The sequence below is a fragment of the Elephas maximus genome, chromosome 17 (genome assembly GCF_024166365.1).
Source record: "Elephas maximus indicus isolate mEleMax1 chromosome 17, mEleMax1 primary haplotype, whole genome shotgun sequence".
Lineage (NCBI taxonomy): Eukaryota > Metazoa > Chordata > Mammalia > Proboscidea > Elephantidae > Elephas > Elephas maximus.
Genome location: NC_064835.1, coordinates 63,192,563 through 63,207,366, shown reverse-complemented (window position 1 = coordinate 63,207,366; position 14,804 = coordinate 63,192,563). Strand labels below are relative to the sequence as shown.

Here is a 14,804-nt window from a genome sequence, read left to right as displayed (position 1 = left end):
ATAGGCTTTCTAGCATCTATGTTCACTTAATTCAGATACACATTTGGAAGCACAGCAATGTCTAAATCCCTCCAACAACTGCTGACAGTCTTACAAAACACTAAAAAAAAACTTAGAGAATCATCAAAAGAGAATGACATGAAACAGAAAAGTTTTTCAAAAGGTAAACTGGCCTTACTTCCTTTCCCTCATGTTGTAGTTTTCTATTAGTATCCGTCACTTGATTCTGTGGAGAGAACACAATTTAAACTCATAAAAAACAATCATTTAGACAATAGTTTAATAAGATGAAGATTTAATTTAATATGCAAGAATGAGGACAGGCATTTTTAGATTGAATTTCAGTATTTCATCACATATTAGCCCAGTGGTATTCTCTTAGCTTAAATTACATCAACTTTTCTACTGGGGATTTACACGACCTTTTGAAAATTTACTAAAAGGTATATTTGGTTTGGAACACTGCAAACTAAGATACTATAATGACTAAAAATTGCACTTTTAACTTCGGAGAGAAGGAAAAGGAGAGAAAAAAATACACAAAATAACCAAAGAAACTTACCATCTCTACAATATCTAGAAGGAACAAATTTTATCACAGATATCCCCCACTTCACCAATGTATTTCTGGAAAAGTTGGGTATTAATTGAACTTTTAACTCAGGTCAAATTTTCCCTATTTGTTTTTCTAATATTCTATTAGAATTCTAATTTTAGAAAATTTTTATTTTCATTCTTTTTAGAACATTAATTCTGAATAGCTTCCACATTCCCATTTTGCCAACTTCATTTCTCCATCAGATATGAAGGAAAATATGTGAAAAAGCCTTTACATGATCTAGACTTTATAATTTAAAGGAATTGACATCTACTTTTGAAATCTCAAATGATGTAAAAAATATTGAGTATATGAAATAGTAATTTCCTCACTATCTCAGACATTACAATACGCGAGCAATACTAACTTCTAGAAATTTTTTTAATAAACACCTTCTACCCTTCCATTTTAATAACTGCCACTCGTTATACTTTTAAGGCACTCCCCTAACCCAGCATTTCCTATTATTGTCACTTAGAACACCAAGAAATGTTACTAGCAACTGCACGTGTTCACAGGGGCAGTGCAGGCCCACGTGCACACAGACATTTCTCCAGTCAGATACGTATGGGAAACAGCACTAACCAGGTTACTTCATTCGATACTTCTGGAAGCTTTTAATATTCCACACACACTATGAATGCACAAGAAAGGGGATATCGTACACAGTGATTTCCAAACTTATTTAATCATAACATCCTTTTATTGAGGAACATGTCAAGGGACTAGTTTTTTTGAAAGCACACCCTAAACTATACACTATACCTAAAAAACCAAAAACCAAGCCCATTGCCACTGGGTCGATTCCAACTCATAGTGACCCTTCAGGACAGGGTAGAACTGCCCCATATTTCCAAGGAACACCTAGTGGATTTCAACTGCTGACCCTCTGGTTTGTAGCTATAGGTCTTAAACACTACACCCCTAGGGTTTCCACACTATACCTAGACTATCATTTTCAGAGCAGACTACCACATGTATCTCTCTCAAAGACAACATGAAATCCTACATCCTCCAAGAAGCTTTATAAAGTATCAAAAAGAAACGCAAGAAACCCTCGAATTCCTTCTTTATTAATTAATAATTAAGAAAGCATCACATGTGAAAGACTTGGCAGTTTTATTGGACTACGAACTCATATACAAATTGTGATATAGCTGCCAAAAATGCTTACCTAAGGCAACATTAACAGAGACACTGTCTAAACCAGGAGTCAGCAAAATTTTTCTCCAAAAGATCAGACAGGCTTTGCAGGCCAGTCTCTGTCACAACTACCCAACTTTGTTGTTGTTGAGGAAGGCAACCACAGACCAACATGCAAACAAATGGGCAAGGCTGTGTTCTGATACAATCTTATTTACAAGGACAGATGGCAAGCTGGAATTGCCCTGTGAGAGGTAGTTTGATGATTCCTGGTCTAGAAAAAGTAAGATAGTAAAGCTGTAAAAGACCACACTGTGATAATTACATTCAGATGCCATGTTTTAAGAATGCCATTGACAAGCTGTTACATATGAATACGGTTGAAGAGGGACTTGAAACTATACCACAGGAGACAGAGTTGAAAGTATTTTTAACCAGAGAGGGAAAAATACTAATTTGGGGACACTATACACTATACCTGGATACTATAAAAAAAAAAAAAAATTTTTTTTTTTTTTTTTTTGGATACTGTAATGACAGCTGTCCTTCAAATATCTGAAGAGCTATGAGAAGGTTACCACCCAAATGGAGCTTATTATTCAAACCAATAAATGGATGTTACTAGAAAATACAATTCAACTCAACATGAGAAAATGCTTTCAAGCAATGTGAATAAAAATGGAACAGATTTGTACAATATATTGTATATATTTTTCCAGTGGATGTACCATATTTTATTAATCCTCTACTAAATTATTTTTAGGATCACTTTTAAGCTTTACGTATAATAAAAAATGTTACATGAACATCCTTGAACACACACCTCCAAAACCTAAACCCACTGTCATCGAGTCAATTCCGAGTCATAGCAGCAACCCATAGGGTTTCCGAGGCTGTAAATCTCTATGGAAGCAGACTGCCACTTCTTCCTCCCATAGAGCCGCTGGTGGTGTTGAACAGCGGACCTTTCAATTAGCAGTCAATTGCTGTAACCACTGCCCAGCAGGGGCGAACGCACAACTACAGCCTTAAAATTAATCTTAAAACTATGTGAGGTTTTAAGTACTGATATTGATATATATTAACAAATTCTTCTCTGCAAAGGTCGTAACAATCTAGACTACAACCAGGTTTGCCCACTTCTGTGTCATCGACAATCTTAAATATTATTTTTTTTTCATCTTTGCCATTCTATTATCACCACTGTTTGATTTTGCATTGTTTTAATTATTTCTAAATTATTGAGCTACCTTGTATTTCTTCCTTACATAAATTACATATTAATGTATATTTCTCAGTTTTCTATTAGAGTATTCATAATTTTCCTATTAATCTGTAAGGACTTTAGATATTAAGAAAATCAATGCTTTGTCATTCGTACATGTAACTACTTTTCATGATTTGCCTTTTAGTTTTTAATGTGCATGTAAAAAAGTTTCTTTCACTTTAATGTTGTCACATCTATCAATTTTTTCTTTCTGGTTTCAAAATGGTTTAGCAATGTACTCCCCACTCCCAAAATCATGTAAATATTCATCTATACTTTTTACTATTTCTTTATGGTATTATTTTTTACATTTAACTCTCTAGCTCATCTGGACTTAATTCTGAATAAGGAAAAGTTCTAACTTAATTTAAATTAAAATAGTGAAGCATTAAAGATTATTAACAACAAATCAAAACAGCTGTTACCTCTGGAGGAGAGGGTGGAGGAAACAACTGAGTAGGGGACAAAAGAGATTTAATTGTGCATGCAATATTGTATTTTTTAAGATGGTTGGATATTTGTTGTATAGGTTCATAAATCCTTGTTTGAAACCTTGGAACCTAATGTGTTTTAGATTTCAGAATTTTGGAGATTTTATAAAAATAATATGGCACATATTATATATCATATAATACTCCTCAATGGGTCTGGGACAGCACTCCATAATCAAACACATTAATATTTCTGTAGCAAACCACAAAACTTCACATTAAATAAAATAAACTAAAAAGTCTGACGCCTTCATGTCCATTCAGGTCAGGTTTCCCAGCCAAATGGGTTTTTTTACATTACTGTAGCTTTAGAATTTAACATCTCCCCTCAAAACTGTTCCTTTGCTTTTCTTACCAATGTATTCTTATAGTTTTATATTCACTCTCAAGTTCACCCCATGCCCAGGGAAAATCCTTTTGGGATTTTAATTAAATTCCAGTCAGACATGAAATTAGAAGCAAAAGGACTGGAAAGGAGGAAATAAAACTGCTATTATTTATAAATCATATGAGTGTTTACATAAGAAACACAACAATCAACAAATTATTGGAATTTACAGAAAAATTCAGCAAAGTGGCTAGATTTGAGATCAATAAGCCAAGTCAGTTGTGTAAGTCTGGTAAATTTGCTATGCCAGGGACCAGACCAACACGGCTAGCTTTTTTTTAGCCTCCTTCCTCAATTTGAGTCTGTCATATCAAGAAAGAACCTTCATGCTGTGATAAAAGACCCTCCACAACTACCACTGATTTTTCCTCCTTGGCTTAGGTGGCATGCTGCACGACTTCTACAGCAACGCCCTGGCATTCTGGCATTCTCCAGTGATGGCTTTTATCCAGCAAGGAAACAGACGGCATAAGGAGTCAACGGAATTTCTGCTCAAAGGAAAGTGGTACTGATCACCAGTGCTTATTCATTTGTAGTTATGTCAAACTTCAACTTAAAAGGGTATTCTTTTTAGCTAAGAGGCTATAATCTCAATTATCTATGTTTCTGTAGAAATTCCTTACTTACTGTACAAAACTGTTTATTACTAATATATAACTTGCAATGTATGCTAGTCAGAATCCCGGCATGGATCAGCGAAACAAATCTTCGAGTCTCCTTACTTTGAGTTTCTGGGCTTCTCCTCGCACTTTCAGTAGTTCAGTTATAGAGTCCACAAAGCCCTGGTAATGAAAGTTGCACATTTTCTCAATTTCTCGGTCATGGTTACGGATGCGAGTTTCAAGCTTCTCCATGAATCGTCCGTGTTCCTCACCATCGTAGACAGACCTTTTAAAAAAGGCATGAAGATTACACCAGATTGAATTCTAAGAAGGAGAAACAGAATTACAAACCAAGAAAAATATTTCTTTGGAAATTAGATATTTAAGGCACACAAATCACAAAGTAATTCAATTGCATTAACATTTTCCCCAATGCTAGATGAGTATTTTTAGGAAAATCCAAAATTGTACTTTCTCATTCATTCAAAAATGTTTGAGTGTTTGATAGTATGCATCACAAAATTCTTACCATAAAATGAAAGGACTGAATCACAACTCCCTCCCACCTTTGTTTCTCAATTAAACTAGTCTAAGAAACCCCACTATCCAATTATGCCAAATAAAAAAAAAAAAATTTTTTTTTTTTTTTATACCCAAGAAGATGAGCACTGCTGAAAAAAATCACAGACCTCTACTGGCTAAACTCAGTTTAAAAGTATAACTCAAATCTAAATTGGGCACCCAATACTGCTAGATAATACTACTACAATTTGCCCCCCACTCCAAAAAATCACTTTGTATTATCCAAAATAACTATGTGTAGGAACCTTACTTTCTCCTCTCCCCAAAAGTCCACCCCCTCAGTTAGAAGCTGGCGAAATGGACATGAAAAAAGAGAGTGGAGGGAGGGAGTGGGCTGTCTCATTAGGGGGAGAGCAATTGGGAGTATGTAGCAAGGGTGTATATAAGTTTTTGTGTAAGAGGCTGACTTGATTTGTAAATTTTCACTTAAAGCACAATAAAAATTAAAGAAGAAAAAAAAAAAGTCCACCCCCTCACTGTCAACTGCTGACCTGACTACATCACAGAAAAAAAAAAAAAAAGCAGAGAAATCTCTCCCCTTCCTACCACTAAAATCAACCAACCAACCATCTGTAACTCCTACTCTTGTCAACCCTCATGTAACCATGGAAGAAGTATTCCAGCTCTGACCTACAGTCAATCCTCCTTGCTGTCTCAAGAACTTTATTTTACTCCTTCAGTTATTCCCTCTTATCCCTCTTCTGTATCATATAGATGGATCTCCCTCTACTAGATCGTTCTCATGGGCATATAAACATGGCTTTTACAAACCTGCCCTTAACTATACATTCCTCTAGCTATCAGTCTCATTTCTCTGCTCTCCTTCCTTTCCACTTCCTCACCTTTCAATAGTTGGTGTCTTGGATTGAATTGTGTCCCCAAAAAATATATGTCTATTTGGCTAGGTCATGATTCCCAGTATTGTATAATTGTCCATCATTTTGTCATCTGATGTGATTTCCCTGTGTATTGTAAATCCTATCACTATGATGTTAATGAGATGGATTAGCGGCAGTTATATTGATGAGATTTATAAGATTAGATAGTGTGTTAAACCAATCTTTTTTGAGACATAGAAAAAGAGAATCAAGCAGAGAGACAGGGGGACCTTATACCACCAAGAAAGCAGCGCAGGAGCAGACTGCATCCTTTGGACCCAGGATCCCTGCACCTGAGAAGCTCCTCCACCAGAGGAGGACAGATGACAAGAACCTTCCTCCAGAGCCAACAGACAGAAAGCCTACCCCTGGAGCTGATGCCCTGAATTTGGACTTATAGCCTAACGACTGTGAGAGAATAAATTTCTCTTTGTTAAAGCCATCCACTTGTGGTATTTCCATTATAACAGCACTAGATGACTAAGACAATTGGTATTCATCTTACTTCACCTAATAGCAGCATTTGAAACATGCTCTTCTCTGACTTCAATGTTACCACACTAACCTCGTTTTCACCCTTTTGCCAACAGTCTTTCTCAATCTCCTTTCTGGGCTCCTTCTCCTCTACTACCTTTCCAAATGTTCCTAAAACCTCATCTCTTCTCGGTCTATGCTCTCTCACCAAGCAATGTCATCTAATCCCATGGCCTTAAAATACCATCCATATACTAAAGGTTTCCTAATCTATAATTCCGAGCTAGCACTTCCTGAGCGCTAAACTCAAGTATCAGCTATTATTTGACAACTTCAAATGGGTTTTTAAAAAAGCCATCTCAAATTTAACACAGCAAAACAAAATTTAAAAAATTCTTTATCACCAACTTATCTCCATTTCCAAACCTGTTCCTCCCCTCAAATCTTTCCACCACCCACCTGCCCTAGCAGAGTAAATGGCACTACCCAGGCATCCAGGCCAAAAATCTAGGAATCACTCCTAATCCATCTCTTTCCCTCATATACCCTATCCAATCTATTAACAAATCCTGAAAACTCAAACTCCAAAACTCAATCTTGAAACTGACCATATCGCACCATTTCCACCAAAACTCTAGTCTAAACCTATATTCTCTCTAGATTAGGCCAATGCAACAGCCTCCTAACAGTCTCTGTTCTTGCACTCCCCATCTCCCCCACCTCCACCACAGTGCAGGCACACTGTTCACAAAGCAGTTAAAATTATCTTTTTAAAGCAATAATTCAGATGTTATCATTCTGTTTAAATATCTCCAATGACTTCCCTTTACAAAAGAAATAAAATCTTAAACCCTAACCATGGTTTATAAGGCCCTACATAATTTAGCCTCTCATTATCTAACTTCATTTCTCTCTTCTCTCTACTCCTCCAACCCCAGCCCCATGGTTCAGCCCAGACCAGCTCTTCTCTTTTTTTTTTTTTTTAACTTTCTCTATGTCTCAAGAATGTTGTTTCTGCTGTTCTAATTATAGTAAAGCTGATCACCTACATCTTCGAACAGCCTTTTCCTTCTCATCATTCATAGTTTGTCATCTATCTCTTCTACCCCAACTCATCCCAACTAGATTCTAAGCTCAAGGCCAAGAACTGTATTTCTAGAACAGTGCTAGGCAGGTAGTGGGCAGTGAATAAACATTTGATGACTGAATGACTGACTGATTAACATTATCTCTAAGACTTCTTTGATCTATGACATTTGTTCACCATTAAAAAATACCAGCATTTTCTGGTTCTGTCATCATTTGTGGGCACCAGATCACTACCCTAATCCTGCGGATCAGAAAGTACACTCTCCTCAGCAGGTCAGCTTCACTGCCCAGACCTCAGCAGTAACAATAGACAATACACATACAAGGTTGGCTTCCAGTAAAAATTCTGAACACTTACTTCTGAAAAAGCAGAGCAATCCAGATTCATTCTCCCTCCCTTGAAATAAAGGGGAGAGATCTTTAAATAAATTATAAACAATTTCTGCTTTGGCTTTTAAGACACAACTGTAGAATAACCACTTGCAGGAAGAAGCTGTTTGGACTATACAAAACAGAATCTACCACTGACATCTCAAATAAGCTTAACTTTTCCCCTTTCAGAGAAAAGGAAAAGTTTCCATATAAAGACACCCATAATCCCTTTCCACTTGGAAAATGGGAAGAACCACAGAAAACGAATAAATCGAAATGCCATAAACTAATAATAAAAAATAATTTTTTTTTCTAATGCTATGCACAGTTAGACAATCTCTCCATTTTAGATTCAGTTTCATCATGATTGAAGTCTAGTTCCTTCTACTAGGTAAAACTTTTCAGTGTTTCCCTCCAAAGATCTGCATTAACATTGCAAAAGACAACATTCCGGAGAAGAAAATTCCAGGATCAAAAAATTCAGAACTTATATTAACGCCTCCCCAGTTCCCTGAACACCCAATTAAAAAAAAAGAAATCAAAGAAAATAAATGTAGGTTTTAGCTGCCTATGTGACCTTGGTCTCAACACTGTACCTAGCTATCAGTCTTTGGCCAACCCAGTTAATTTCCTTCTGCCTCAGCTTTCACATTTAGAAAATAGGGAGCAATCAATTACAGGAATATTCTCTAAAGTACTAGCTGAGCTCTGAAAAAAAGTTTTTTACAATTCACCTCCACTTTCAAGTTCAGTCAATAACGTAATGATCATACATTTTCAAAGTAGTGTAAATAGGTAGTTCAAAACAAGCAAATAAATTTTCTACCTCCTTAGCACTATTATGACTCTAATATTCTCTTTTATTATAATAACGTTGATTAACAGTGGATCTCAAATATCTTGAGAATAAAAAAGAAAAAAATATAAAACCCACGTATTTAAAATAAGTGTTGTTAATCTGTATCCTACAAACTTGTTTTCCACGGATAAGCTTCAGGAAATCCATGATTCCCTAGATTTTCTGTGGATTTTGCATGTCTGAGAAGTTGCATATACATGTATTTTTATGGGGAAAAGACCCACAGTTTCTACCTGGTTATCCAAGAAGTTAAAAAATACTGATTTAAAGATTTTGTTTCAAATTGTCCACCATAGGAAAAGGCAATTGTAGATTGTTCACTACCTAATAATTCACCTTGAATCAGCATTTCAAGCAAATCTTAGCCTTACTCAGTGCTAACCAACACATTGACCAGCAGTTTATATACGTGCTAAAAACAAAAATAAACAAGTCGTAAATTCTGGAAAGGTAATAATAAACCTACTAACATTAACTTAATATTGGTAGTCAGCGCTGTACTTCAGCCAAGTGTAGCTCCTTCTCCCCACCTCGTCACACCCAGCAAATGACATAACTAGAGAAAGACTGCCACCTAGTGATGGTTCATTTCAAACATTCCTTGAAACGTACGCTTGATGTGCTCAAGGACTGATTAAAAATCTAAAAACTATATGATAAAATATAACACCTGGTGGCCAAAGACTTACAGCTAGTTATTAAGTAAAATATTTTATTTATTTATACACTAATGTTTAAATTTTCATTTCTAATATGAAAGTAATGGGGCAGTTCTACTCTGTCATATAGGGTCGCTATGAGTCTGAATCAATTCGACAGCACATAACAACAATGTGAAAGCAGGATCTTGAGAACTAAGCCATATGCTGTGCACAGACTCAATATGGGTCAAAACAAACTCGACAGTACCTAACAACAACAAATCTATAAAGTATTCTGTACCACTAGTTTAATGATTTTTTATAATCACAAGGATATTCTAATTCCCAATAAAACATAAAAAGAATACTTGAAAAGTAATACCTTTTTATAGCCTAAATTTTGACTCAGTTCTGCCAATGCTGTCTTGTGAAGTCTGACTCCCAAAAGTCCCCAAATAAGTCACAGGTTTCAGCAAAAAAGTAAAAGGTTTTATCCCTAGTGTCTATATGCAATGTATACTTATAAACATCATAATGGTACTATATCCCTCTCCCACCTAGATTTCACGTGCACAGTAAGAGAGCAATTTTACCTCATAAAAAGGCACTTGAGGAATTCTATTTAACAAATATTTATAGTTCCTCTGTTCTAAACCACTACAGAGTTACGTCACTTGCTTATAACCTACATCAGTGCAAATGTTTGTTAGAAAAGAAAAATAATAATAATGTTATGAGCACATATTATCTCATTTAAATATATCCACCTTATAAATTGAGACATTATCCCCATTTTCTAAACCTAAAACCCAGGAAGATGAAATAATTTGCCAAGTTCACACAGCTAGAAGTGTCCTCTTTAGTGTATCAGTCCATCTTAGAAAGAAAAGCAAGTCACATGGACCCCTAAAACTTTAGAGTTGAAGAAGTCCTAGAGATAGTCTACAAAGCTCTCATTGCACACTTGAGGAAACTGGGGCCAAATAAAAGTTAAATGCCTTAATCAAAATTACACTGCTTGTTACTAGTACAGCTGGGCCTGACTCCCAAAGAAAACACAATTAGAAAACACAAATGCAGTATGAAGCCCAATACAAAGCTAGGTGGCTTAAAAAGGAAAAAAAGACAAACTTCTACTCAGATGAAGATGAATCAGCTGCCTATTAACTGTGTCTACACAACAGCTATTCTATTCTTCTTCCTATTGGAAGAGTCCCAATTTGTTCTGGTATTTCACCTTCCTATCCCATTCCAGGAAACCCTGGTGGTATAGTGGTTAAGTGCTACAGCTGCTAACCAAAGGGTCAGCAGTTCGAACCCACCAGGCGCTCCTTGGAAACTCTATGGGGCAGTTCTACTCTGTCCTATAGGGTCGCTATGATTTGGAGTTGACTCGACGGCACTGGGTTTGTTGTTTTTTTTTTTTTTTTATCCCATTCAAGAGGAGCTGTGGCAGCGCAGTGGTTAAGAGCTATGGCTGCTAACCAAAAAGTTGGCAGTTTGAATCCACCAACTGCTCCTTGGAAACCCTATGGGGCAGTTACAAAGCTGGGAAAGCTGTGGTTTGAACCCAGACAGTATGGCTCCTACCAACTGATCTTTTGTGGAGCCCTGGTGGCATAGTGGTGAAGAGCTCAGGTTGGGAGTTCAAATCTACCAGCCGCCTCTCGGAAACCCTATGAGGCAGTTCTACTCTGACCTATAAGGCCACTATGAGTGGAAACCGACTCGATGGCACCTAAGAACATCTCATGCTAGAAGGAGTCCTGGTGACGCACTGGTTAAGCGCTTGGCTGCTAACCAAAAAGTCAGAGGTTCAAACCTACCAGCCGTTCCTCAGGAGAAAGATGTGGCAGTCTGCTTCTATAAAAATTACAGCCTTTGAAACCCTATGGGACAGTCCTACTCTGTCCTACAGGGTCGCTATGAGTCAGAATCAACTCGACAGCAAGGAGTTTGGTTGGTTTGATATCCCATTCCATGGGGGTAAATACTAGTTTACCAATGATGGTAATTTCATTCCTCTCGTCAGTGACTAGTTAACATAAGAGCATGTGATACAGCTCTTGCCAATGAGAAGTAAAGGAAGTTCAGCAGTAAAACTCCAAGAAAAGGTTTTCTTTCCTGATGGATGCAGGGGAAAAAGAAAAGAAAAAAAAAACTTGCTTCTCCTACTTCGGACATCATTCTGTGAAAATATGATACTTGGGGATGCAGCAACCATCCTGAGATGAGGAGAGATATTGCCAATTATCTGAGAAAGGCAAAAGGGAAGATGGAAAACATCTGGATCCTTGATGCACTAACATCTTGAAGCAGCCCTATTCCAGACTTCTTGTTATGTGAGCTAATAAATTTCCTATTCTTTACACCATTTTTAGCTGGATATTTTCTGTTAGTTGCAAAGGAAATTATCCTAAATGATACAACATTGTTCAGTCTTCAAAGGTAGCAGGCAAATCAAAGAAACAAACAACAGCAACTTGAAGTATATACAATTCTAAGGAATCCTATTCCGTTGACCTCAATTGCCTTTCCCCCTTTTCTTCCATTTTAGTGAAGAAAAACTCCCACTCATCCTTAAGATCTCAGTTTGGACTTCACTTCTTATGGGAAACATTCCCTAATCACATAGACGTGTTATGTGCTCCCCCTTTGTGGTTATCACCATCACGGAATTTATTAAGCTATATTCTGATTGTTCACTTGTCAATTTCCCCGTACTAGAGCATTAATCTCCTTGTGGGTAGAGACTGTATCATGCCCCTTTTATCTCTAGCTTCTAGCACAGTGACTGGCACAGGCAAGAGCCTCCATTTATGCTGAAGACTGAGAAGAGAAGGAGGGAAGGAGAATGATTTAGATTTCAGATTGTTTCAAAGGCAGAAGATGTTTCAGAACCAAAGTAAACTTCAGGGCACAAAGAACTCAACATTTTGCTTTTTATTTTTGATTAATCCAAGAAAAAATTACAAAGTTTATTCTGGCCTTTTGTTTTTCATAGATATGTTTTTTAACTTCTGTCATGGTTTTAGTCCTCAGACATTTTCTTCTCATTAAGCTCCATAAAAGCATCATTAGTATTTTTGTTTACTCCAAAAGTTAAAAATAAAATGGAAAAACAGATTTCAGCATGATGTTGAAAGAGAAACTCCAGGAGGTCAAAAGGAGTTTAAAGTCCCTTCTCTCCCTTCATTTTGTCTATCAACTTAATTCAGACCTGAGTATGGTAATATGGATAATCTAGGCACATAAGGGTGAGAGCAGTGTGCTGTATATCATAATCACTGACAGGGGAAGCATATGCTAGTCAGTGAATCTGAGAGGAAGAATATATACACAAAGGTTTTTATACTGCCACAGGGCATTAAAAGTATTCAAACCTTTTTCCACCCTTGTAGATACCAAGGTACCCAACTATCTTCACCGAGATAACCCATGCAACCAAAAGAATGGCGTGATGGACATCTCCCTAAAGGCAGAAAGGGAACACAACCCTTCCATGATGACTGTTCTCAGAGGGATAAAAACAGGGTGGAGCACTTTCAGCTGGCACCTAGCCAAAGGGCCTATGAAAAACCTGGTTTCGGGTAAATAACACAGGAAAAGTAGGGAAGGGGAACTTGTCACAAAGCATCAGTCGAATCAACAATGGACTATTAAGAAATAAACTAATGAAAGTAAGGGCATTCCTAATTAAGAAGATAGAGCCTGCCATAACTACCTCCATGACAACGCCACAGTGTTGGGACAATTAATTGCCATTAGTGAACTGAAGACACAAAGGCACAACAGAGTATGTTTGTTTGACCTCTGTATCAATTTGTATAAAATGAAAAAGGATTTATTTTCCACTGCAGCTGTCTATGGTGGTCACCAAATCTGACAGTCAAAAGTTGAGTCATGGATGTTACTGCCAATTATAAGATAAAAAGTAAATGCGTCCTTCTACATCCTGGTGCCGCTCATTGATCTAACCTAGGAAAATGCTAAAAGCAGAGTAGTAATATATACAGTAATATATACAAAGTAGTAATATATGGAATCACCTTGATGGCTACAGTATATATAAAACCAAAAAACCAAACCCACTGCTGTCAAGTCAATTCCAACTCACAGCAACCCTATAGGACAGAGTAGAACTGCTCCATAGAGTTTCCAAGAAGCAGCTGGTGGATTCAAACTGCTAACCTTTTAGTTAGCAGCCGTGGCATATACAGGGTTATAACTCACACTAGTAAATTAGCTCCAGTTCATTGCATGGAATTCAAAGTGTCAAGTTTAACACTTAAACATGTAACATTGGAGCTAAATGAAATTACCAGCTCATTTAGTATCGACTACCACCATAATGAGTCTAAATCTAGGGTATGTTGATAAAACTTTCAAGATCCTTTACAAAGATATTAAGTATTTAATTAAATAATTACTCTGTAAAGATATGTAAATATTAAAAGAGATGGCATATCAATCACTGAAAAACTTTGGTATCTATAATTTAAACTATTATTATGATCCCAACGACAGAGATCATAAAGCTACAAATACAGAAAAACAAACCAATGGGGACGGGCAGTAGAAACACTTCAGTGACTAGTCCTAGCCTACTTATGAATGAGGATTCAAAATGGGTTTAAATTATAGACCAACCAAATTTCCCAGAATCACTGAATCAAACTAAAATAAATATAAGTGACCTCATTTGTAGATATGTATATATATATATGTATATAATATATATAGTACACACACGTACATATATAAATACCGCTTTAGAGTCACTATGAGTCAGAATCGACTTGACGGCAACGGTGTTTTTTTTTATATCTACAGCCTGCTTATCAGTTTGTAAAACTGTGGTGGCTTGTATGTTGCTGTGACACTGTAAGCTACGCCACTGGTATTTCAAAGACCAGCAGGGTCACCCACAGTGGGTAGGTTTCAGTGGAGCTTCCAGACTAAGACAGACGAGGAAGAAAGGCCTGGCAATCTACTTCGGAAAACCCTATGGATTGATCAATTGTAGAGAGACATAGACGAGTTAAAAAAAAAAAAAAAAACCTAAGGATCACAACAGAACATTATCCAATTACCAACGATCACGAAGATGGCACAGGACCAGGCAACATTTCATTCTGTTGTACATGGGCTCACCGTTAGTCAGCTGGCTCAATGGCAGTGAATGATAACCAAAAATATATGTGATATATATATATTGCACACACTCACATGTTTTTCTAACCTTCTCAGAAAGATCACATTCAACTGTTGGTCTAATTTCTACTCTATTAAAAACTTTACCCGTTGCCATTGAGTCCATACCGGCTCATTGGGACTCTAAAAGACAGAACAGAACTGCCCCATGGGGTTTCCGAGGAACACCTGATGGATCTGAACTGCTGGCCTTTTTTTTTTGGTTC

The 14,804-nt window shown here is 36.8% G+C and overlaps 1 protein-coding gene across 6 annotated transcripts in view; it reads right to left on the bottom strand.

Moving 5' to 3' along the window:
• Positions 1 to 14,804, bottom strand: part of EXOC6B (exocyst complex component 6B) — a 713,117-nt gene that overhangs the window by 589,320 nt on the left and 108,993 nt on the right. For all 6 annotated transcript variants that reach the window (XM_049856497.1, XM_049856495.1, XM_049856493.1 and 3 more), the window contains exons 2-3: positions 4,610 to 4,775; positions 179 to 226 (exon numbers count right to left, since the gene is read on the bottom strand). In XM_049856497.1, the coding sequence (XP_049712454.1) occupies positions 179 to 226; positions 4,610 to 4,775 (214 nt within the window). The remainder of the gene's footprint in view (positions 1 to 178; positions 227 to 4,609; positions 4,776 to 14,804) is intronic.